Here is a 26,388-nt window from a genome sequence, read left to right as displayed (position 1 = left end):
GGCTGGGACAGGAAAGAAAGCACAGTGACCTCTGGGGGCCAGAGGTGCCCCCCCCACTGCCCCCACAAGCCTGGCCTGAGCCTGATGACCTTGGGGTTCACTCTTTCCTGCTAGAGGTTTGTTTGTAGGGGGGATTAGACAAGAGTTATTCTAGAAAATAAAAAGAATTTCTGATCCACTGAGTCAACGAAATTCTAATAAAAAATGCCAGCAAGTCGTTTTCTTTTCTTTGTAGACATTCACAAGCTGCTTGTTAAAGGGGGCAGGAGCAGAGAAGAACTCAGAGACAGTATCATACTGTAGCCACAACAATCCTTCTGCCTCAGCCTTGCAAGTGCTGGAATGCTGGGTGTGAGCCACCAACACCCAGCTAGACTGTTAAGTTTATAAGGAAAGAAAGGACTAGAACAGCCAAAACAATTCTGGAAAAAATTCTTATGGGGCGACTGGGCAGCGACTGGAGCTAGGAGTCCACCTATGGGCAGGCCATGAACACCAAACTGGCTCAGGAAGTGGGGACAGAGACCCTGGAGTGCCTGCCCCCAGTGCTCCTCAGCTTCATAACCCTGGCCTTGCAATGTTTCTAGCTGGACAGCTGAATCTGTGAAATGAGGTCACATGGCTTACTTCCAGGACTAAATAATCTACCAAGCAAGTGAAGTTCTGCACCAGCCCCACCCCTTCCTCTCTGGGCCACACATGCTCATTTCCACTCCCATGCACCCACCTCGCTGTTTCCCCAGCTACTGTCCTAGCCGTAACGTTAGCACATGTGTTCTCTAAGGGATAAGCGGATTTGAGCGGTGTTTGTAGGGAACCCTGCTGGGAGGGAGGCCTCCAGGTGTCTTCTTGCTCCTCAGAGCCCACACTGGTGTTGGTTTCCCATCAGTTTTCTTTCTTTCCCAGTTGTTCAGCTGACGACACAGAGGCTCAATGAGGCAATGGGACTCACCCCAGAGTCAAAGAGCTAGTAATTTGCAGGCCCTGGCCCCAAGTACACTCTATATGCTGGGGTCCTACTCTTTCAGGGCCTATTGCTGAAAATAAATTTTTTTTTAAAGTGCATGATGATCTAGTTATATGAATCAACTGAAATGGCCACCAGCCAAGTGTTTGTGCAGTGTCAAGGCAAGCAGACCTGGGCAAGCAGTGCCAAGTGACCTGCAGGGGAACTGGGCCAGGTGAATCTTGTGCTCTTGCCAGCACACAGGTGCTCACAGACAGCAGGTCCCTGGGGTCATCTGGTGGTCAGAGTTCAGAGCTGGGTGGCAGCGTGTGATGGAATGGCTGAGGAGGAGGCCCGGGTCAGGAAGAAAGAGCAGTGAGGGAGGAAGGTGAGAGAGAGACGGCCTTCTCACTGTGAGAGTCTGCATGAGGAGGCGCCAGGCACAGCTCAGCCTTGTGCATCCAGCCTGGAGCTCAGGCGCAGAACCTGAGTCCTTCAGCATCATTCCCAGGGTGTACCTCCATGACAGCGTGTAAACCTGGGGCCACGGAGCACAAGTAGAGATCCTAGGCGTTGAAGAGCGAGCTATGTCTGCCCAGCCAGGGCTTGCGTTACCCACCCTCTCATAGAGCAGGTGCAGGACTCTGGGCCCAGCTACCCAAATTCTACCCTCTGAATTCCATGTCTAACTCAATGCACGCTCTCCACAAGGCCTTGTCCTGTCCCTCAGCTGAAGAGAACCTAAGCAGACACTGTTCCCACAGGACTCTCAGGGCTGCTGTCCCCCAGGCTTGCCCTCCAGCTCACCTGGACAGAAGCAGACTGTTCACCTCCAAGGGGCCCAAGAAGTTAACGTGTTCACTAGTGATCAGTCTCAGAGGCCAGCCCTCCAATGAAGCTGAGGATCACCCTTTCTCCCCAAGGAGACTGTGGCTATCTGGTCTGCTGGAATCCACAGGCCTCTGCTGGAGCCCCTTTCAGCCTTGAGTACCTACCCTTCCTGAAGGGCTCAGGCCTCGAACACGTTGGTCTAGGGCTAAGGCCAAGGGTCTGGCTCCTGTTACTCTGGCTAAGACCCAAGCTTGCCTTCCTGGGTCAAGCCCTGTGCTCTCTGAAGGTATTGGAGACCTAAGGGTCTGCTTTTCTCTGGGAGCCGCAAAGGAAAGTGCAATTCCTTGCTAACCACTGCCCCCTATTCCCAAGTCAGACGAGCTGCACGGTATTCACGAAGCAGAACACGATCACAATGAGCTCAAGCAGAACCTAATTCAGTGTCTGACACGCTTGGTCCTTAGCTGTCGGGACAAAAGGACAGATGTCCAGTGCTCTAACACGCACAACCTCTGCAAACCTAGCGAGTGAGCGGGCCTCACAGGGTGGACCTTTTACCCACAGGAGCCTGGAACTAAGCACTCCCACCTCTTCTTTCTTGGTTAGGGTAGAGGGTCATAACGCATGTGCTCACCCTCTTTCAGTCAAGAGAAGCCACTTCTCTGTACAGTGAGATGGGCTGCCCCTCCCCTTTGATCTTTGTTTAAAAATAAAACCACACTTACAAACAGCTAAAGCCAACTTGGACCCAGTTTCTTTGCCTCTTCACTAGTGTTAATCCACACCACCTCTCCCTCCATGTTCACACTGTTTTTTCACGGTACCTAGCAGCTTATCACACTTCCTCTTCTAAACAGCCTGTGTCCCTTTAGAGTACACCACCACCTACTGCTGCCTCCCAGGTGTCTACGGTAGCACCCCACATAGCACCCAGCAGATAGGCTGTGAAGTTACCTCAACTGAATAGCATGCATGCATGTATCATTTCTATATTTAGTCTCAATTCTGAACTTGCCTTTGCTTTGCTGCAGCACCACCTCTGAGATTCAGCAGTGTGACGGTCTAACAGCCGAGTCTCGTGCTAACTGACCCGCTTACCACTCACCAGTGACCCTTCTTTCTCAGCAAGGAGGGAGATGAAGAGAGACTGTCTAGTGTTATCAGAGGCAGCCCAGAAGAAAGACTCGAGGCTCCAGCCAGCAACTGAGAACCCATGACTAAGAATGCGGGAGACCATGTAGGTATCTACCCCCAAATCATACAAGTCTGGGAGCACTGGGCAAAGAGGCCCCGAGGTGCTAGGGGCTCCCAAAACCACATAGCTCAGTGTGGAGAAGACCACCATCACAAGGCTCTCAGAATAGAGAGCTGTGGCGATATTCTGAACCCAAGAGAGATGGCAAGGACCTTGAAGGACTGTCAAGAAGACAAAATGAAAGGCTTCCTGATTGCTGCAGGAGATGAAGACAGAGAAGAGGGCCTGCTCTCGGAGACATTCCTTCACCCCAGCGAGGCTTGTTCCAGTATGACAGTCCAGCTTCCTCTGGGGAGCTCTGCCTCCCCACAGGGCCATCCTACCTTCTACACCAAGGCCTACCTTCTGAGCAGTAGGACCTGTGCACAAAAAACGCTGGCCAGGACAGAGGAAATCCAAGCCATCTGCAAAGTCTAACCACATCCATATTCTAGCTGAGAACTGAGCAGGACAGGGTGAACATGACTTCTGGGACATTAGGCTGTCCTGTCATGGAAGATCAGCTTCAAAGCTATTCCCTCCTCTACATGCTGGCTCCTGCAGAATTCCCTGCATCTTTCTGAAAGATGAAGGAAGACCTCATGCCTGCCACCATGAGAGAAGGCTGGCCAAGCCCCCACATAGGTTGAGCATAGTCAACTTAAACCAGTTCAACCAGACAACAGTATTTCACAAAGCAAGAAAAATGTTCTAACTATAAGGGAAGCACAAGCAGAAAGAAGGAAAGAGTGGCCTCTGGAGCTAAGCTCCATGTGTAAACTAGTGTCAGAGTGATTCCAAGCTGGGAAGGGTGGTGCACACCTGCAATCCCGGCACCTGGAAGAGAAAGCAGAAGGATCAGGCGTTTAGGACCTGCCTCGGCTACACAGCTGAGACCAGTTGGGACTAAAGGAGCCCCTGTGCCAACAAACAAACAAGCAGGATAAATCCAGGCTGGGAAGGCAGATGTGAGTAGACCACGTGGCCCAGAGCTTTACAAGCTAAAAGTGACAAGACTAAAAGCTGTAATATACAGTTAGAATGTAACACAAGCTAAGAGCTAGACCGGATTTCTCAACCTCTGGGTTGCTTGTGGGTTGTTTGGGATTGACTGACCCTTTCACAGGGTCACCTAAGTCCACCAGCAATTACAGATATTTGCATTATAATTTGTAAAGTAGCAAAATTACAGTTATGAAGTAGCAATAAAAATAATTTTATGGTTGGGAGATCACCACAACATGAGGAACTGAATTAAAGATTCACAGTGTTAAGAAGGTTGAGAACCAGAATTGAACTAGACAGTAAATGAAAAAATCTTATATAGGGTGACATATACAGAATATATAGGGACAGTCCTAACTAGTGATAGAGTTGATCTTTTCAGGTCTGAACAAGACACCCAAGAGAGTGGTGTCCAGCTCTGAATTCAGCACTGGGGAAATGCTGGTGGGAAGTGCAGGGCAGTGTGGCATGGCCGGAGCCCATAGGCCTACCTGTGCTTCCCATCTTCTTCCTCCTCTTCTCGGAGCTGCTTGGTCTGTGGCTCCCCATCGTCCCTGTCCTAGAAAAGAAAGAAAAAACCAGTGCTCAAGGAGAACACTCCTACTGTGGCCCAGGTCACCTGGGGAGCTGGTGAGGATGACAATCAGGGCCAGGTGACTGAGAGGTGTGGGTACAGGAGACTTGTTCTTCCCTGCTCCCTCCCTGGGCAGAACTTAAAACTCCACAACCCTCCCAGCACTCAGGAGGCAGAAGCAGGCAAATCTCTGTGAGATCAAAGCCAGCCTGGTCTACATAGTGAGGTCCAGGACGGCCAGGGCTACAGAGAAACTTTGCCTCAAAATAAAATTAAATTAAAAAACAACAACAATAAAAAAGCCCTCCATGATCCCAGCCCAATCCCAGACACAAGGATGTCCTTGATGACAAGCAGGAAGAGCTGACAAGAATGCAAAGCTGGTCAGAGTTGGATGGCCACCAGTCACCTTCACGGATATGGATGGAAGGAACCATGTGCTGGGCTGGAGGGAGATGGGAGAAAGATGGTCACTAACATTAGGGCAGGATGAGAACTCAGGCCTTTTGGCATTCCTTCCAATCCAGAGACCTCTCCAGAGAGACCATTTGGATCCCTTCAGAAGAAACCTAACTTGGACCAGGCTTGGAACAAGACTCACTGCCCAGGTCTGTGATGTACTAAAGGAGACAGAGGCTTAAAATTTTTCTTACATTGTGTGTGTGTGTGTGTGTGTGTGTGGTGAGAGAGAGACAGAGACGGAGACAAAGAGGGGCACATATATGCCACAGAGCACATGGAGGTCAGAAGACAACTTCCAGAAGTCTCAAGAGGTTAGGACAATTTTCAGGGGTTGGTTCTCTTCCTCTATGGTGTGGGTTCCAGGGACTGTTCAGGTTGCCAACCTTGATGGCAAACACCTTGACCCACTGAGCCACCTTACCAGCCCATAAATCTGCCCAGCCCCCATTCATGTAAGACATGTTTATCTCCAAGTGCTCCGAGGACCACAACTTAAGGGCACCACCAGGCTGCTTCTGCCTATTGCAGAAGGAAGTACCCCCTGGGTCCTCTCTTCCCAATATCACTATGGATGGACTAACTGGCCCTGTGGACAAACTGACCACAGGTGTGTGTACACATGGACAGAAGCAAATGAATAAAGCCATGCCACAGGTCTAGGGCTTGAACCAAGGCCCAGGAAGAAACCCTGCATGCTAAGGTTAGCCCACTAGAAGATGTCAAACTCACTTTGTTACTGGCAGTGAACTCTGCTGGAGTGGTGTTCTGAGAAGGAACCTGGAAGTTTCTACCTGCAACCTGTTGTGATGGCTGAGAACATGACAGAGCTGACATTAGATTCCTCTCCTAGAAAATGCTGTATGCCACCAACAGCTGCCTCCCTCTGGGTGACATCTGCTTCATGTTACTGTCTACCAGCGCTCACCCTGGAGATCCAAGCAATGGCAGACACTGCCATTCCTTGGCCATATGACCTATGGATCCTGTTCACTGAAAACCTTCCACAATAGAACACATCAAGATAATTTCTGTCCTCAACCCAAGCAGCTTGGTCTCCTAGGGATGGGGCAGTGGGAAGGAAATGAGACAAACAACATGATTTTCTGGGCATAAAGAGGGGAGAATCTGGGTTTCCTCGGACAAAGAGACAGGATGGGAGAAGAATTCCCAGGGTAAAACCTGAACAAAGGTAGTGTGTGGACTGAAAAACAGACAGAGGTTCAGGCTTGAGAAACGAGCTAGCATTCTCCGAGTGGCTCAGAGGGTAGGATGGCCTCCAGAAGCTGAGCTGGCATGGGCTCCCTCCCTGACTAATGGCTTGCCACAAAGCAGCCAGAGGTGCAGATATTCTTTCTTTTTCTTTTCTTTTTTTTTTCTTTTTCTTTGGAGATCTTTCTTTTTTGTTTTTGAGACGAGGTCTCACTATGTAGCCTTGGCTGGCCTGGAGCTCACTATGTCAACCAGGCTGGCACCAAACTCATCAAGGTTCACCTGCTTCAAGTCACCTGAGTGTTGGGAGTAAATGTGTGCAGATATTCTAAAAAGAGCTCCATCCTAACAGCAAATCCCAGAAATGCTTGCCTCCAGGGAAGAGGCCAGCAAACCGCTCCTCGGGATACAAGTAGCAGAACAGAGAGCTCAGTCCCCACCCCCACCCCCTGGAAGGGTTCCGTGCAGCTGACAGAAGAGGGCACCATCTCTGTAGGAAAGACCTGCCTCTGGGAGGAGTGTCTTGCTCACACCATGCCCCTTCCTAACCAACAGTCAGACAGGCCACCTCCCAGAGCCCCAGAGACACTCAAGAGCCTTGGCAAGGGCCAAGTTACTCATTAACAAGTGAGAAAACAGCCATATATCCAAGGGACATTTTAAAACCTCCTAGCCATCTGGCGAGTAGGCGCAACAGTGGTCTACAAACAACCAGTTAAGACCCCCATCTGGGATGCTGAGTAGAGCAGAGACCACAGGCCGAGGACAGACACACATGGGTGACAGCAGTGGATGAACAAAGAAATAGGGCACAGAGGTGGGGGCAGGTGTACTCTGGCCTCCCCGTTAAAGAGTGACTCTCAGGTGGGACAGCAAGCATTCCTGAGGATAATGGCTAATACTGGCTTAGGTCACAGGCATTGCTGCCCCACCCTACCCCACTCCTCTGCCAGGATGCCAGAATCCTCCCTACCCTGGCCTAGTTCACCCCCAGCCTGAGAGACGCAGTGGGTTCAGAACTGGAGTTATCACAGGAGCGCTCATCTTAGGTTCTCAGTTCATCATGGGGGACGATACACATATAACTCATAAATGGCTATCAGAGGTAGGAAAAAATGTGAGGAGATGCCCAAGGTCACAGAACCTACCTGCCTGTGATGTAGCAGATCTGGATCATGGCCCTCCAGGTCTGGCCCCAGAGTTCTTGCCAAGAATGACAGGCAGCCTAGCAAGAGCAGGACTGACTTCCTAATGATTGACTCTGACCTCAGCCACCTTTCCTGTATCCCCACATGGTTCAGGCACAACCACGTGCACAGATCCAGCCATAGCCAGCCCAAGTCCAGGCCAAGGCACCAGTGGACACCCAGAAATATAGGAGGCCTTGGAGTTTCACATCCAGACAACCATGATGAGACTCCCTAAATCAAGCTCAGTGTCCTAACCCTGGGCGCATACTCTCCCCAAGTTTCTCCACCTTTCCCCTTCTTCCCAAGCCCCATTTTCCATTTTTTTCTTCCAATTTATGAGCTTTTGCTTGCATGTATGTTTGTGCAACACATATGTGCCTATGGCCCATAGAGGTCAGAAGAGGAAGTCACATCCCCCTGACCTGGAGTTATAGATGGTTGTGAGCAGCTCTGCAAGAACAAGAGCTCTTACCTGCTGAGGCATCTGTCTAGCCCAGCCCCACCCCATGTGTGTGTTTGCCTACATGTATGTCTGTGCAGCACGTATGTACCTGATACCCACAGAAGCCAGAAGAGGGCACTGGATCCCCTAGAACTGGAGTTTCAGATAGTTGTGAGCCATGTGGGGGCTGGGAATCGAACTCTGATCTTCTGGAAGTGTAGCAAGTGCTCTTAACCACTGAGCCATCTCTCTAGCCCTCCTAGGAGCCATTCTCGCTCCCTCTCAGGTCCTTAAAACCAAGTCCCCAGCCATTCTCCTCCACCCTCACTAGCAGACAACGTTCTCCTCTAGAATCCAGTTTCTTTTTTTTTTTTTTTTTTTGGTTTTTTGGTTTTTTGGAGACAGGGTTTCTCTGCGGTTTTGGAGCCTGTCCTGGAACTAGCTCTTGCAGACCAGGCTGGTCTCGAACTCACAGAGATCCGCCTGCCTCTGCCTCCCGAGTGCTGGGATTAAAGGCGTGCGCCACCACCTAGAATCCAGTTTCTTAAACTGGATCAGGACTCTGTATGGGGTCATATAACCGAATGTGGGAAACATGGGAAATTTAGCAAATACACAATAACTAAGAAGTAATTCAAGATTAAATGCATTGAATTTTTGGTGTCTCTGGCACTGCCCACCCATGCTGCCTGGAGGGGCTTCACGGTGGCCTTGGAGCTGAGCACACAGCTTGTACACTCGGGCCTTCGTTACAAGTGCCAATGGTGTCAGAAACACCCAGCCCTGGATTCATAACTTTTACAATTTTAAAATTCTAGAGGATCCTGGTTTGATTCCTAGCAGCCACGTGATAGCTCACAACCATCTGCAGCTCCATTTCCTGGGGGTCCCAAAGTCTCTTCTGACTTCTGCAGGCTCCTAGAGTACCTAATACACTGGGGCACACACATTAAACAAACAAACACCAAAACAAAATAAAACCCCAAGGTGGATGACCCCTGAATTTTTTTAATTTTAAAATTTAAAAACTACCCTAGGTTATGAACCAGAGCGTTTTTGTTTTTGTTTTATGTTTCTGCTCTTAGAAAAACTTAATTACAAAAAAAATTAATACTTTTCTACCATCATTCATTATCTTTTTTTAATTAATTAACTTATTTATTTATTAAAGATTTCTGCCTCCTCCCCGCCACCACCTCCCATTTCCCTCCTCCTCCCCCAATCAACTCCCCCTCCCTCGTCAGCCCAAAGAGCAATCAGGGTTCCCTGCCCTGTGAGAAGTCCAAGGACCACCCACCTCCATCCCAGTCTAGTAAGGTGAGCATCCAAACTGCCTAGGCTCCCACAAAGCCAGTGCGTGCAGTAAGATCAAAACCCATTGCCATTGTTCTTGAGTTCTCAGTAGTCCTCATTGTCCGCTATGTTCAGCAAGTCCGGTTTTATCCCATGCTTTTTCAGACCCAGGCCAGCTGGCCTTGGTGAGTTCCTGATAAAACATCCCCATTGTCTCAGTGTGTGGGTGCACCCCTCGTGGTCCTGAGTTTCTTGCTCGTGCTCTCTCTCCTTCTGCTCCTGATTTGGACCTTGAGATTTCAGTCCGGTGCTCCAATGTGGGACTCTGTCTCTGTCTCCTTTCATCGCCTGATGAAGTTTAATATTCAGGAGGATGCCTATATGTTTTTCTTTGGGTTCACCTTCTTATTTAGCTTCTCTAGGATCACGAATTATAGGCTCAATGTCCTTTATTTATGGCTAGAAACCAAATATGAGTGAGTACATCCCATGTTCCTCTTTTTGGGTCTGGCTTACCTCACTCAGGATAGTGTTTTCTATTTCCGTCCATTTGCATGCAAAATTCAAGAAAGTCATTGTTTTTTTACTGCTGAGTAGTACTCTAATATGTATATATTCCATTCTTTCTTCATCCATTCTTCCACTGAAGGGCATCTAGGTTGTTTCCAGGTTCTGGCTATTACAAACAATGCTGCTATGAACAAAGTTGAGCATATACTTTTGTTGTATGATAAGGCATCTCTTGGGTATATTCCCAAGAGTGGTATTGCTGGGTCCAGAGGTAGGTTGATGCCGAATTTCCTGAGAAACCGCCACACTGCTTTCCAAAGTGGTTGCACAACTTTGCATTCCCACCAGCAATGGATGAGTGTACTCCTTTCTCCACAACGTCTCCAGCAAAGGCTATCATTGGTGTTTTTTATTTTAGCCATTCTGACAGGTGTAAGATGGTATCTTAAAGTTATCTTGATTTGCATTTCCCTGATCGCTAAGGAAGTTGAACATGACCTTAAGTGTCTTTTGGCCATCTGAACTTTTTCTGTTGAGAATTCTCTGTTCAGCTCAGTGCCCCATTTTATAATTGGATTGATTAGCCTTTTGCGGTCTAGTTTCTTGAGTTCTTTATATATTTGGGAGATCAGACCTTTGTCAGTTGCAGGGTTGGTGAAGATCTTCTCCCAGTCAGTGGGTTCCCTTTTTGTCTTAGTGACAGTGTCCTTTGCTTTACAAAAGCTTCTCAGTCTCAGGAGGTCCCATTTATTCAATGATGCCCTTAGTGTCTGTGTTGCTAGGGTTATACGTAGGATGTGGTCTCCTGTGCCCATGTGTTGTAGAGTACTTCCCACTTTCTCTTCTATCAAGTTCAGTGTGTTCGGACTGATATTGAGGTCTTTAATCCACTTGGACTTGATTTTTTTTTTTTTTTTTTTTTTTTTTTTTTGGTTTTCCGAGACAGGGTTTCTCTGTGGCTTTTGGAGCCTGTCCTGGAACTAGCTCTGTAGACCAGGCTGGTCTCGAACTCACAGAGATCCGCCTGCCTCTGCCTCCCAAGTGCTGGGATTAAAGGCGTGCGCCACCATCGCCCGGCTTGGACTTGATTTTTGTGCATGGTGATAGATATGGATCTATTTTCATTCTTCTACAGATTGACATCCAGTTTTGCACAATTTGTTGAAGATGCTTTTTTCCATTGTATACTTTTAGCTCCTTTAACGAAAATCAGGTGTTCATAGGTTTGTGCGTTAAAGTCTGGGTCTTCTATTCGATTCCACCATCATTCATTATCATGTGTCAAATTATTTTTGGTTTTTTTTCGTCATTTATTTATTTATTATGTATGCAATATTCTGTCTGTGTGTATGTATGTCTGCAGGCCAGAAGAGGGCACCTTATTACAGATGGTTGTGAGCCACCATGTGGTTGCCGGGAATTGAACTCAGGACCCTTGGAAGAGCAGGCAATGCTCTTAAGCACTGAGCCATCTCTCCAGCCCGGTCAAATTATTTTTGGATTAGACTGTTAGGATGTTCAATTTTAAAAACAATTGTGTGTGTGTGTGTGTCTTTGCATGTGTTTCTGTAAATGCATATGATTTTGTGTACATACGTGGAAGCTAGATGTCAACCTTGGGTATCATTGCTCAGGGTCATCACCTTGGGGTTTTGTTTTGTTTTAGTATTTATTAATGGAGCTGCAGATAGTTATGAGCTACCCATGGCTCTAGGAATCAAACTGGGATCCGCTAGAACAGCAAGTGCTCTTAACTGCTGAGTCATTTTGGCAGCCCCGTCAATCTTATTTTATTGAAACACATCTCTCAGAAGCCTGGAACTTGTTGCCAAATATGCTAAGCTAGCTAGCCAGCGAGTCCAAGTAGTCAACTGTGTTTGCTTCCTCAGTACTAAGATTATAGACACACAAGAGCATGCCTAGTTTTTTAGTTTTATTTATCAGCACTATTTATTTACTGGGTACATGCATGTGCGGAAGAAACCTTTTGGGAATCTCTTCTTTCCTTGCACCATATGGGCCCCAGGAATTGAATTCAAGTCATCAGGCTTAGTGGCAACTGACTTTACCCATGGAGCCATGTTGCTGGCTCAGGTCCGGCTTTTTATACAAGTGCTGGGAACCAAACTAAGGTCTTTATGCAGCAAGCAGTTTACTGATGACCCATCTCCCCGACTGCTCTATTTCTCAAGTCGAAAGAGAAACAAAACCAACTAGACAGTTCATCTAAATTACTGAATTTGCTGGTATAAAGTAGCTTATAATACCGCCCGCCCCCCAATCCCACACTTTCAGCATCTGTGAGACCTGTAGTGATGTCAAATCTGTTAGGAACTATGTTGTCTCTATTGGTCTCTGTCTCAGGGAGCAGGCGGCAACAAACAGGGTGCTGATACTTAGTTGAGTGTAATCACGAGTGCTGGGATTGCAGGCTTTCGCCGCCCTGCTCTATGCCAGACAGCAAGAGCTTTATTGAGCCGTGGGTTCGTCTCTACCTGAGCTCCTCACACCTGATGGGTTTGTCATGTCCTCTTCCTGGAAGGAGCCTTCATTAGCTGAGCACTCCTGCTCCATCCATGCTGCTGTCTGATGACCTCAGGTTCAAGCCTCAACCAGACACATAGGAGACAGGAGAGGGGAGATACATTTTTTTTTTTCTTGCTATCCCTTCCCCCAGATTATTAAGACAGAGTCCATCTCTGTAACCCCAGTTTTTTGTGTGTTCTGGGTGGGTCATGGATGAAGGAAAAGGGTTACGGATCTCCAGTGTACTCAAAGTGCAGACCTGGTGAGGAAGGCTTTGCTGAGGGTTTTGTATATTGGGGAACAGGAAAGGTGTTGTCAGAGAGGGAGGTGACCCTTCAACCTGATTCTAGATGTCTCGTGGTGCAGGTACCAAACAGTTAAAGAGAGCAAGCATCCCTGGGAGTGGAAAAGTAGTCATGGCCTGTAGGGCAGACCCCCATGGCTGGCCCTGCAGGGACCTAAGGAGGTCAGGAGGGGGTGACAAGGTCTCTGATGACACTGGCAGGGAGAGGACACCAGCGCCAGGTGAGCGCTCCACTCCCAGCCTGGACTTGCCCCAACCAGCTGCTACTTGAGGGTGTGAGTTGAAAGGGTGGTGAAGGTTAAAGTGAGAGCTGGGACCTGTGCTCAGGGCCAAGTGCACTCAAGATGAAGGATCTGAACTGAGTAGTCAAGAACAAGGGCATCCTGAGATGTTCTAAGAACCCAGCTTTTCGAAGCCTGGGATTCTGACTTCCCGGAGGGAGATGTGCCAGCAGCTGATGGAATGTCTCATCACCCTTACCCCATTCCCAAAGCTGCTGGAGACCAGAAACAGCTCACAGTGCAGACCACTTCTCAATGTACAGACAGATATGCTTCATCAGCCCAGTATATTTCCGTGGGAACTAGCCCTCTGTGTATCAACCAAGAAAAACAAGGCCTTGGGCTAGCAACATGGCTCAGCGGGTAAAGGTGCTTCTGGACAAGCCTGATGTCCTGAGTTAGATCCTTAGTGCAAGGAGAGAACAAGCTCCCGCAAGTTGTCCTCTGACCTCCACACACACGTGGTGGCATGAACACACCAACCCCTCATCCTATTCCATAATAAAAAGGTGCATAAATAAAAATTTAAAGACATTAGAAAACAAGGCCTCAAAATCCTTCCCCTTTCTATGAAAACAAACACCCCACACTATAGTCCCTTAAGAGGAGAGCTTGGGCCTCTGCAGTTCTTAATTCAGGTCAGGGTAAGGAAACAGAGGCAGATGGTCATGCAGTGCCCAAGGCAGGGGCAAGAAGATGCTGGTAGGTCCCACAGCAGCACCCTGTTGCCTGTCCCTAGAGCCAGAGCCATCTCATAATGGGGTGGAGGGACTTCCTGTTGGGTGTGGTGGCCCTGGGAGCTGCGTTATAAAGGTATTTAGCGGGGTAGGGCGGCTCTGGAGTCTGACTCACCCTGAAGATGGAGCGATAAGCCCTGGACTGAACACCACCGTGCTAGGGACCAGAAACCGTAGGCTCTTTAGTGCTGAGAGACTGGCAGGAGAATGCAGGGTACACAACAGAGGCTCTAACTTTTCTAGGCGGACTGATTCTACTGGGCTCTTGTGCTCTTCTTTTGGGGTTCCCAAAGGCAACCTGCTGCTGGGAGCTCCTGTCTGAGGGTCTCCTCTGACACTTGTCTCACCAGTCTGTACCCACGGGCCTGGTGCCTGTGACTGGTGGAGCATGTGTGCTGCAGGTCACAACCCAGGGGAAATCAGTCTGTTTCCTACCGACTGTGTGCTGCAGGTCACAACCCAGGGGAAATCAGTGTGTTTCCTACTGACTGTGTGCGGCAGGTCACAACCCAGGGGAAAATCAGGCTGTTTCCTACCGACTGTGTGCGGCAGGTCACAACCCAGGGGAAAATCAGGCTGTTCCCTACCGACTGTGTGCGGCAGGTCACAACCCAGGGGAAAATCAGGCTGTTTCTCACTGACTGTGTGGCTTTGGGAAGGTCTGGCCTTGGTTTCCTCATCTATGAAAACAAGAGCAATCATGGTGACATCATCACACTATTACAAGAAGGAAATGACGAGGGAGAAAGGAAAAAACCTGCAGTTTGGGTGGGCGGACAGTGGCTCCTGAAGGGCAAGGAGGAGAGAACTGTAGAAAGAGCACAGGGCTACAGATCCTGAAAGCTTGCATCTACAGAAGTCACAATGGGCTTCTATTCCCATGGGTCTTCTGTGATGCTCTCAGCAAACCTCTGAGCAGAGAGGATACAATACCTGCTTCATCCAGGCCACGAGAAGATATGTTAGATGATGCCTTGGAGGGGCTGGAGAGATGGCTCAGCAGTTAAGAGCACTGGCTGTTCTTCTAGAGAACTTAGGTTCAATTCCCAGCACCCACCTGGTGACTCAAAACTATCACTCCAGAGGATCAGGAACCCTCTTCTGGCCTCCATATGGGCACCAGACATGGCATGGGTCTTTTGGCCCCTCACTCAGAGCTCAGAGAGTATGGCATGGCAGGCTGAGGATAATCAGGCCAGAGATGGGTCACACACAGCAGAAGCCATAGCTACCTTGTGGGCACAGCGAGTCTCTAGAGGCTTGTGAAAAGAGAAAGAACAAAGTGGCCTGCTAGCAGCTGGGAGAGCAGCAAGAAAGCCAAGATAAGACCCAGGATAAGAGCTGGAACTAGGTCGGGAGTCAGGTAGGACAGGCTGCTCAGAGACTGGAGGAGGCAGCGAGGCTGAGATTCTGCCAATGACTCACTGGGAATGTGAAGGTGCCTGGGACAAAGGAGGTGGCAGTGCTAAGGGGACAAGGAGAAAGGGGGGGGCCGCTTTCAGGCAGACTAGAGCTGAGGACCGATGTGTGCAGCAGCTGAGGAAGGTTCATGCTTGCTCAGACGTCCTCATCAGTAGGAAAGAGGCCCTGGTCACAGAAGAAAGGAAAGACTAGCCCCACTGTCCACTGAGATCAGGGCAGCAAAATGCAGGGCCAATGCAGCTTCTACTGGCATAGCATGGCCTTGGGCTTGGGACCACCGATATCCTATGCTTGCTGGAGAAACACAGGGAGCTGGCCTCAGGCCAAGTAAGCTCTTGTTCTTGCCAAAGTGCAACTGAGCATCCTGCCACAGTGCAAAGGAGGTAACAGGTAACTCCTCCAGCATATTTCCTTTATTAGTCCACAAATATTGACCAGACCCCTGGTGCTAGGAACTGCACTGCAAGCTGGGAGCCAAGGAGTAAAAGGACATGCACGCACCAAGAATTCAGTGCAATGGGGATTCTTGACTGGACTCCAAGGCCAAGGACCACACATGTACACAGGTCAAGTTTTAGAAGGTACAGCTTTCTGAGAAAAATCCAGAACTCTTTGGATTCTCGGAGGAAGGGGGGAACTTGGACCCAGAAGGGGAAGGGATGGCACCAACAGTATGGAAAGAGGGTAGCGGCTCTCTAGGTGGCCGGGGACGGTCTCCAAAGTAACCTCACCTGTCTTGCCCATTAAAGGACGAATGGGAGAGGGCAGAGAAGGGCAGAACAGGGAACAACTGATACAGACGAGTGAGCACAAGTCCCTCCCAGTGCCCAGGGCTTCACCCTCACCAGCAGCAACAGGAAGTAACCGACTGGAAGGTTAGGCAGAGGGCACAGCAAAAACCACAGCCCCCCTCCCCTTCCCTTTACAGAGAGCCAGACTAGACCGGTTCATCTGGGCAGCCCAGTACTTTGAAAGGCTCCAAACTCCCACCTGGGTTCTCCCTATAGGAAGCCCTGAGGTATACAGGAAGCCTACACCATGGGCTTAGACTGGGCAGAGGGCAGGCAAATCCTGTTGTTCATCCACACCCATGGTGGGGCTATAAGCAAACTGCAGGGCCTCCTTGAGACAAGTGGCCCTGGTGGTACTTCAGTGGGGAACCTGGGTCCAATGTACAATGCAGCTCTTCTGCTCCATGAGACCCACCGTAGGAATGCTTGCTTTGTTTACTGGCATCCAGGCAAGGCCCAAATCCTGATGTCCAACAGTGGTGGGCCAGGCTCATACCTGACTCTGTGGCATTCTTCCTAGAGAATCAGCTGTTCCCTCATTCCCACCCAGCCAACACTGCATCTCAAACAAACCCAAGAAAGCTAACAGCCAACTGAATTACTGGAACCACACAGACTTTAAGTATTTATGACCTGATCCTAGAAATGGAAACTCACTCTCACTTGTCATGGCTTAAACAATATACTCTTTTGTTTGTCTCGGGGCGTACATGCAAGTGTGTGTGAGTGTGTGTGTGTGTGTGACAGTTACATGTAGCCAAGGGTGGAATACAACAACAGCAGAACCAACACTAAGAGAATGAACCACTGGGGAAGGGAAGGACCGGGACAGCGCTGATAGGGCTTCCACCACTGCCCCTGCATTAGTCTCACTGCATAGATGGGGAGCTGAGGCTTGGAGATGCCTCCCACCTCTCCCACTGTGCAGAGGGCAAAGCAAGGGGCTGTGCTTCTGGGTGTCTGTCTGCACATTAGGTCTTTCTGCCATACACATCTGCCCCTTCATCTCGTCTACTCTATGCTCTCATCCAAAGGCTTTCCTTCTCTCATGCAAAACTAACCTTTCCTGCCTCTAAAAAACTATCACTATGTATATGTGCCTGCAAGCTGTGTGTGTAAAGTCCAGATGACAACCTTGGGTGCTTTCCTCATAAATGAATGAATTGACCTGGGACTCACGCCAACTAAACTAGACTACTAACCAGTGAGCCCCAGCATCCTCCTGTTTCTGCTTCTTTGATGCCAAGATTCAAAGATGTGCCACTATAATGGCTTTTTTTGTGGGGTGGGGGCAGCTGAGACAGGTTTTTCTGTGTAGCCCTGGCTATCCTAGAACTTGCTCTGTAGACCAGGCTGGCCTTGAATTCAGAGATCCACCTGCTTCTGCCTCCTGAGTGCTGGGGTTAAAAGTTTATGCCACCATTACCTGGCTTCAGTTTTTTTTTAAGCATGCTGACTTTTTATATGGTTTTTGGGGATAAAACTTTGTTCCCTATGCTTGCATGGCAAGCACTTTACTGACTGATTTGCCCAACCTTGAGACATGTATCCCAGGATGGTCTAGAGTGCTAGGACTACAGGCCTGCAGCACCACAGCTGGTTTTAAGCTTTAACTGGAGAGTGAACCTAGGGCTTTTGAAAGCTAGGCAAGCACTCTACCAACCGAGCCCCATCCCGGCTCAATCTTGCTTACTTCTGGAGAGAGCAAGAGACATAAAACCCAAGTAGGTTCAAAAAAACCAGAAGGTTCCAACCCAATTTTTTAAGAATTACAGCTTTATTTCACATCAGGAAAAACAAACAAACAAACAAACAAGAAGGCATCACACTAGGTCCTAGTGAGCACTACTGAGAGCTGGATGCAAACATTCATTCCGTCCTGTCTTCCTCCTTATGAGTGATAACAGTACGGAGGAAACTTACACCACTGAATAATACTGACGTTATTAATGTAATCAATTCTAGCCAATTAAGCACTGTAAACACTTTATAAGATCAGCATTCCTCTCTGTTTTTGCAGATGAACAAATCAGAGACACAGTGTAATTAAGTAATTCATCCAGAGTAACACGGCCAGGAATGGCCAGGACCCCAGCGGGAGGGGGGCCTTCAAGCCTTGGCTGCTCCCCTCTGAACATCTCTACTCCTTGTTGTGGACCAATTTCTGCCCTGATGTGGCATACAGATCTTGTCTATTAGAGCCTTAGTTTCTCTCTCTCTCTTTATACATGTATGCGTGTATGTATGTACAGATGGATAGATCGATAAAGATATCCCCAACTGACCTAGAACTCTCAATGTAGACCAAGGTGGCCTCAACTCACAGAACCCACCATGCCTAGCCTCTCTATTAGACTCTAAAACACTCTTAGGACCTATCACAGGGTCGAGAGCTCTTCTGATGCCATTCCAGAGAGATATAAGCCAACTACCAAAAGACAAGACTACTTCTGGACCGGAAACTCCAATTCTGAAAACCAGAAGTAGCTACAACAATTCATTTAGGTGTTCAGAACAGTGCTTCTCACAGCGGAAAATTGGAACACTGGCATCATTCAGTCTGCTGGGCACATCCGGAGAGCCAGTTGCTCAGTGAAACAGACATAAGAATGTGAGCACACAGCTGAGTCCCACACTACAGAGCCAAGGTTGCCACCACGGCAACCATGCTTACAAATGGCTACAGACTTAATGAGCTGGAGCTACCCAACATGACTGTGTGTAACATTTTTTCATTTTAATTCTGCTGTCAAAACAGTTTACCAAGAAACAAAAGCAATCAGGAAATCCAGCTGCAAGGTGTTATCTTGACCATACTAACCCTAAATTGCTTCCTGACCATGGCTGGTGCACAGACCCCAAAAAGCCTAGTCAGTGTCTTAGGGCCTTTTACAAGTTCAATAGCACCCCCACCCCCAGCACTGCTGAGGCCTGCACAGATCCTTAGTAACCTGGACTATACACAGCAGCAGATCCAGCAGCCACACTGCAGGGCCTGGTCTCTTAAATTAGCATGAACACCTCCATTATACAAGGCTAAAATTTTCAGCTAAGATGCTAAATGATGCTAAACAATGAGGTCATTTCTCCCGCCTTCTCACCTGGCCTCACTTCCCCCTTTTCTTGAAGGGGAAAAGCTGCCTCTTCTGCAGAGCAGAGCTCCTGTCAGGACTTCCTCACCCTCTCTCAGCCTGAGTGCTAGCAAACCAATCACAAAGCCCCGAGGAGGCTGCAGCTTGCAAGACTTCTGGATTGTGTGACAGTTTCATGTGACAATAGAGAAGGTACCTGGTACCTTCTTGATGGTAGACAGTCAGGGTTACCAGGAAAGGTCAGCTAGTCAGTCAGCTAGATTCTCTGTCCCGATAACATAAGCCAATTCTGAGGCAAGACTTGAAGAGCATATGGGCTTCCCTCCTCCACAAGCTCCAACTAGTGCCAGGGATTCAGGCTGACCCAGGAAGGAGGGAAGGTCCATCTTTCCGATTCTCACCATCCTGGGATCCTGTGCTAATAATAAGAACCCAGAAACCTCATGGCCCTGCAGATGAACTCATGTACCTCCCACACACATCCAAGCCAGCTCCGCTTGTTTATACCATGCCTGGGTCCTCCCAGACAGTTCCTTGACAGGTGCCAACAGCTTTCACTTGTTAGGCAACAGAAGCATCAATGACCTGGTCAGAATCAACTGTTGAAGTAGGGGCATAAAAGGATATATACAGTAAAGCCACTTGCCCAAGTTCTCCTCTGACTTCCGTATGCATGAGGTAGAACAAGTCCCCTTTTAAATACTTTTTTTTTCTTAAACAGGATGTAGATTAGTTGGCAAAGTACTTCTAACAAGGGAGAAGTTCTGGGTTTGATACCAAGTACCACATAAACCAGACATGAATGGCACATGCCTGTAATCTCAGAAATAGGTAGGCAGAAGCAGGAGCATCAAGAATTAAAGATCATCTTTTGCTACAAGAGACTCTGTCTCAAAACAAAACAAACAAACAAACAAAAACAGGGCAAGGGGCCGGGCGGTGGTGGCGCACGCCTTTAATCCCAGCACTCGGGAGGCAGAGACAGGTGGATCTCTGTGAGTTCGAGACCAGCCTGGTCTACAAGAGCTAGTTCCAGGACAGGCTCCAAAACCACAGAGAAACCCTGTCTCAAAAAACCAAAAAAAAAAAAAAAAAAAACAGGGCAAGATGGCCCAGGAGGTGAAAAGAACATGCCACACAAATCTGCTGACCTGAGTTTCATCCCAAGATCCTATGAAGGAGAGAACTGACTCTGACCTCACACATGAGTATCGGCACCCCACCCACCAGCCAGCACCAGAGCGAGGACAGTAGGACTCTTGGTGTCCACAGCATGTCTCCAGCTTCAACGCCTAGCACGAACTCAAACCCCCAGCTTCATCCCCTGTGTACCACTGACAAGGCCCTGCCAATCCATGCTGTGTGAGACTGGCAACCCCACATCTGACTCATGAGCCCCATGAAGTTCGTCGCGCTTGCTACCACTGAAAAGACCAGAGTTGGCACAGGACACCCCAAGACCAAGTTCTTAGCACAGAGGAGATATATTTGCCCCAGAGGGACAAAGGGCAAGGGAATAAGAGACAGAGGATGAGGAAGAAGGGGAAGGGAACAAAGGAGAAAGGGAAGGGATATTTGACCTGGGGGACAAAGGACGACTGCCTCTGGCTAGAGGAGACAGATGTGGCCCACAGGCAAAGGACAGTTTATAATGAAAAGGGGAACCCTACATTAGGATAAGCTGGTTAATTTTGACTGGACAGGTTAATTAGGGCCAAAAGGGGATTTTTGATTGCTGGACTTTAATACTGTGATAGCTGGACTTTGGTGGTCAGCCTCAGGATGAGGAAGTGGCCAAATAAGGGAATAGACCATGGTGGCTAGCTTTAGAATGTAATCTAACAGCTTAGCAAGGAGAGGGAATGGGGGAGGGTAAGACCTGCCAGTGCCATGTTTGCCATGCTCAGGCTGGCTACAGCCCTTCAATCACTCAGCCTGCAGACTTTTTTCTTTTCTTTTCTTTTTTTGGTTTCTCGAGAAGGGTTTCTCTGTGTAACAGTCCTGGCTGTCCTGGAACTTGCTTTGTAGACCAGGCTGACCTGAACTCACTGAGATCGTCCTGCCTCTGCCTCCCAAGTGCTAGGATTAAAGGTGTGCACCACCACTGCCCGGCCAGCCTGTAGACTTTGAAAAATCTCGCAGGTGGGGGCAGGCGAGGAGACAGCAAGTGTATAATCATCACACGGCATCAATACCACAGGGGACTGAGATGGTGGGAACCAGAAAGGAGCCCAAGTGGGCATGGCAAGGATCACTAGGTCATAGGAAAGAACAGTATGATAAGGCTGGATCCTATATCCAGGCAGAGGGAACAGGGCAACTTCCAACAGTGTAGTGGGAAGGTCCTGCTGGACAGGATGCAGAAGTCAGCTGAAGAGGGAAGACAGACAGGCAATGACGTAAACAATCATCCAGGAAGGAAAGGACAAAGGTCACTGGTGGAAGCCACTTAAGCAGCAAGCTCAATGTGGGTCAGGAGAGCCACTCAAGGATAACAGAGTGAGGTCTCCGAGTGTATCTGGACGGATGCTGCACAGTGCCATGGACTGCTGGCACAGCTGCTCACACTTCTCTTGTGGACACGCCAGGCTCTGTAGACTCTTCATAACCGGGATCCGGTTATCCTATTCCAACAGCCCGGTTCAGGACAACTAAGGTAGCTGGGTGTTAACTCAGCAGATAAAGGCTACATCAGCCTGTATACTGCTGTTTCCTGGCTGCATCACACTTTCAGAAGTCTCAGATCCTCAAAAGGCCCACAGCTTGGGTCTCTTTCTATAGCAAGAGAGTCACAACCATGGATCATTCTTAGATCAAATAAAAAGAAAACCACCAACCTGTGGCACTGCAAAGGCCTCAGATATTATCTAGCTCAGGAGGAACTAGACCCAGCAGCTAGGAGAACGTGTAATAAACAGCACCTACCAAATTAGAAGGTTCCGGGCAAGAGCTGGGAACTGGCATGTTCAATGGCCCGCCTACTCTCAGGACCTGACTCTAGCACACAGACCAGCTAAGAAGCAAAGACAGAGTACATCCCTCATCAAGATGCTGAACCAGGAGGAAGTGGCCAACTATCTAAGGGCTACTGTGGTCACCACAGTGGGTTCTGGACACAAAGCAGGTAGGACAAGAAGAAAGCAAGAAACCACTGGAGTGATGTAATGTCTCCTCCAGAGCTACAGTAGACTCAGATAAAGTACACAGCAAAGGAAGTGCAGAAATCAGGCTGGACCTTAGTCTCATTCCGTCTACCTTACCATGTCACTAGGATCAGGGAGGAAAAGAAGGACCATTATATACTATACTACAGAAGCCTAAAGGGCCCCACACTCACTTTCCCAGCAAACCTTGTAGCAGGAAAGTGACTCTGGCCCTGCTGATCTACAAACCATACAACACTGGGAACTGTGAATGATGTCCTGCAGAGAGGGAGGGCACAGACACCTCTCTGGTGACAACAAAATGGACTCAAGATTGATTCCAAGAGTTGGAAATAGTGGCCAAGTATCTGTAATCCCAGCACTTGGAAGGTGGAGGCAAGAGGCTCAGGCGGTCAAGGGGTTAACCTGGGCTACTAAAAGTACTGGGATTGAAGACTTGCAAGACTAAGTTCTCTTTTTAAACACTTACAGGAGCTGGAGAGATGGCACAGAGGTTAAGAGTACACACTACTTCCATAGATTCTGAACTTATTTCTTGGCACCCACATCAGGTGGCTCATAGCCTATCATTCCAGCTCTGGGGGCCTTGATGCCTTTTCTTTGGTTTTGGAGGGCAACTACACTCACGTGCACATACCGCCCCTCTCTACCCATGGAAATGCACATAACTAAAAAAAACTGAAGCAAAGGCAGGCAGATCACTGTGACTTCAAGTTCAAGACCAGCCTGGTGTACCAGTGAGTTCCAGGCTATCCAAGGCTACACAGTGACACCCCGCCCCCTTAAACATAAGGTCTCACTTTGTAGCCCTAGTTAGCCTGGGATTCACTATGTAGACCAGGCTACTCTTGAATTCACAAAGATCTGCCTGCCTCTGTCTTCTGAGTGCCGGGATTAAAGGCATGTGCCACCAAAGCCAGTAAAAATAAACCTTTAAACAGAAATACACAATCCTTGGTTTTCATTTAAAACCAGCCAGCATTGATTTCTGTTGCTTGGAGCGAAGTGCTTTGTCTACACATGGCAGTGATGGCAATGACCTAATGAAGTGTGAGGGTGAAAAGCAATGACCTAATGAAGTGTGAGGGTGAAAAGCCACCTTGTTTTCCACAGGGCAAGATTCTGTGTCCAGAGCCGACTTACAAATGGAGGTGCTGTGCTGGGAGTTAACAGTGCGGTATTCTGTGACTACCACAGAGGCTGGTCGTCGACACGAGCAAGTCAAACACCCTTATCGGCCTGCAGGCTGTCACTTCATTCCCTCCGTTTTAGCACCAAACCGTGTTCAGAACAAGCCCCAACACCAGGCATCGGAGTTTCTGAGCTTATCTGGAGATAGGGATATTTGGATACTGGGGGCAGCAGAGGGCAGGGCGCACGGCTACCTATATACTCTTCACCTCTATTGGGAATGCTGTGCTCCAAGAGGAAGGGGATATCCAAGTAGCTAGCCAGGTCAACCCAATCAACCCTGTGATCAGCGGGATGATAAACGCTGTGGAACACTCTCAGAACCCAGAATTCAAAAAGCAAAATTCATGTCAATTTCCAGGCAAGTCAGAGGTTGTGGAGCAACAACGTGTGCTGAGAATCCTAGGAGACTACAAGCTATTTTAACCTTGGGTCTGATCAGCTGCTTCTCAGTGTCACAGTCTGAGACAGGAAGACAGCTGTCTCCTCTTTTGTGTGATCTACAAGTGATAAAATCCTAATTAAAGCCATTTGAACAACAAGTCAGAACTGGCACATTTATTTGCGGGAAGTACTACTTAAACAAGGTCCTATAATCCTCACCTACACTCAGGCTTCCTTGGGAAGCACAGCTTTAATTCACGTGCTCAGCGGAAACGTTGAGAAAGTCAGACCACAAGTGGACTTGACATGGCTCTGACAACTGTCTACTGTGGGACCTTGGCCGAGTTTTTGGTTCGGAGTTGCAATTTCTTGACCTGCGAAGTGACAACCAACTCTGAGGGAAGGAAACATGAGGGAACGTCTGTGATGTGACCACTCTGTGGCTGGCACAGAACAAGTCACCTAATCAATAGGCACCAACTCCTAGGTATAGAGAGAGCAGAGGCTGACACTCTTGCCTATGTCTTCAAAGTGGCACCCTCCTAAACTTGTCCCAAGGTCACCTAACCTCTCCATTTAAGGCCAGGCTTGGTGGCACACATCTGTAACCTCAGCAGGCAGGAGGATCGGATCAGGAGTTCAAGGTTACTCTTGATATATAATGAGTTCAAAGTCAACCTGCACATCATCCAGGCTCCTCCCACTTCCCAAAAAAGGTCAGTGGCAAAGGTGTTTACTGTCAAACCATCACCTATGTTTAATCCCATATAACAGGATAGAGAACCAAATCCTACAGGTTGTCCACTGACATGTATGTACACAAGTGTGAGTGTGCATGTATGCACACACAAAAATAAGTAAATTAATTAAATATGTATCTTTAAAAGCAAACCCCTAAGTACATTCCAGCATGTATGCCTCATCCCTTCATAGTGTCATACAGAGAAAGATGTGCCCTTGTCCTGAGACAACACAGATCTGCAGATTCTAACTGCATACCCAGAACCTGAGTGCAAGCCAGGAAAAGTCACAGCACACAAGGGACACAGAGGTCGGAAGGGACTTCCTGAATCTAGAGACTCCCACTCCAACTGCTCAGTTCTTGCCCCTCCTCAGCCTAAAGTCCTTCCTCCTCTTCCATGTCCTCCACTCAGTCTCTCAAGTGTCTTCTAGTCCCTTGGCCAGGTAAAGCTGTGAGTTATACAGCCTGGAGCAAAGACCCCAGAAGTGGACAAGATGATGATAAAAGTGGGGCACATGCACCCACACTGTTTCAGAAGCTTCTACTTTCATGTAGCCCTTGCATGTAAGTGGCACCCTCCTTCCAAGATGTTGATGGCTTCTGTTACCCTCAACAGTACTGGGTAGACTACTAGATGGTAACTCGTAGTGTGAGGGTTCAGCCTGCCCCTGCTGGAGAAAAGAGTGAGCCTCCTCCCTGACCTCTAGTCCCAGCACAGTGGACAGGGGCACTCAACAGTAAACACGATGACAGCCCCCACACCCCACTGACAGTGAGCCTTACACAAGTGACCTCAGCAAACACTCACTTTCACTTCCTATGGAGAAAGGACCTGCCTACATGTGAGGAATTCAGCCACTGCCCAGCCCTAAGAACACTGAGGGCTGGAGGGGGAGTCACACAAACAAGTACACTCTGCTCCAATTCCTAATATTTTCTCTCTAGACAGAACAGCTCTTCTGAGCCCTGGATCAAAATAGCCCCGGAGTATAGGTATTACTCCCAAAGAGGCTTTGCCGCTGAAACAACTGCTTTTCTTCTTGGAATTCGTTCAAGAGTATAAGTTGTTGTTTCCCTCCAAAGCAAATGCCAGAGAGGCTAGAGTACCCATATTAAAGGCAAGGCTCTGAAGGAGGAAGAAGAATCCCACATAACAGACACATCAGGCTCTGACCACCAGTTACTTAGGAGGAAGGGCTGGAGCTGGAGGTATGGACGCAGTATCCATGGGGATTTATGTATGCTGGCAATGTGTGAGGGTCTGGATGTGTAGGTGTGGGCCAGGGGTAACTGTGGTGATGTTTGGGGTAAACAGAGTATGAGTGTGGTGAGGGGAGGTGCTGAGTCAAAATTTATTAGGGAGTTGGGCTATTCAGTGTTGTTGGGGCCGAGGAGTCTGAGGAACAAGATGCACAGCATGTAGAGAGAGGGTGTGGAGTATATACTGCTGTGGATTCCGTATGTGAACTAAAAATGAGTTGGGAGCATGGGGTGTCACAGTTGTTTGTTGTGGGGAGGTATTCTTCAGAAGTCCAAGGTGCTACATGGAATGTCTTCACCTGGAAATAAAAAATTAACTATAGGGCTGGAGAGATGGCTCAGTGGTTAAGAGCATTGCCTGCTCTTCCAAAGGTCCTGAGTTCAATTCCCAGCAACCACATGGTGGCTCACAACCATATGTAATGAGATCTGGTGCCCTCTTCTGGCCTGCAGACATACACACAGACAGAATATTGTATACATAATAAATAAATAAATAAATAAATAAATTTTTTTTAAAAAAAGTAACTATATGAACCGCATTTCCATTTTTGGAGACAAGATCTCATATGACCCAGGCTGGCCTCAACTTAGCTGTGTAGCTGAGGATGACTGCAGACTTCTGATCCTCTGCCTTGAGTTGCGCTTCAGTGGTTATAGGGAAGTTCCAGCACCCATGTTATACAGTGCTAAGGAAAGGACCCCAGGCTTTGTGCACGTTCAGCAAGCACTCTGCCAGGTGAGCTACAGTCTGAGCCTACACTATTATTCTTAGTGTCTGTTTAGACATCAACAGCA

At 48.5% G+C, this 26,388-nt stretch overlaps 1 protein-coding gene across 2 annotated transcripts in view; it reads right to left on the bottom strand.

Annotated features, from left to right (window-relative positions):
- Positions 1-26,388, bottom strand: part of Ccdc12 (coiled-coil domain containing 12) — a 57,170-nt gene that overhangs the window by 15,361 nt on the left and 15,421 nt on the right. The window contains exons 2-3 of one of the 2 annotated variants that reach the window (XM_057766659.1): positions 4,508-4,575; positions 3,834-3,848 (exon numbers count right to left, since the gene is read on the bottom strand). In XM_057766659.1, the coding sequence (XP_057622642.1) occupies positions 3,834-3,848; positions 4,508-4,575 (83 nt within the window). The remainder of the gene's footprint in view (positions 1-3,833; positions 3,849-4,507; positions 4,576-26,388) is intronic. The other variant, XM_057766660.1, reaches the window with a different exon arrangement.

The sequence above is a fragment of the Chionomys nivalis genome, chromosome 4 (assembly GCF_950005125.1).
Source record: "Chionomys nivalis chromosome 4, mChiNiv1.1, whole genome shotgun sequence".
Taxonomy (NCBI): domain Eukaryota; kingdom Metazoa; phylum Chordata; class Mammalia; order Rodentia; family Cricetidae; genus Chionomys; species Chionomys nivalis.
Note: the sequence above shows the minus strand (reverse complement) of the source record. Positions and strands in the feature narration are given on the sequence as shown.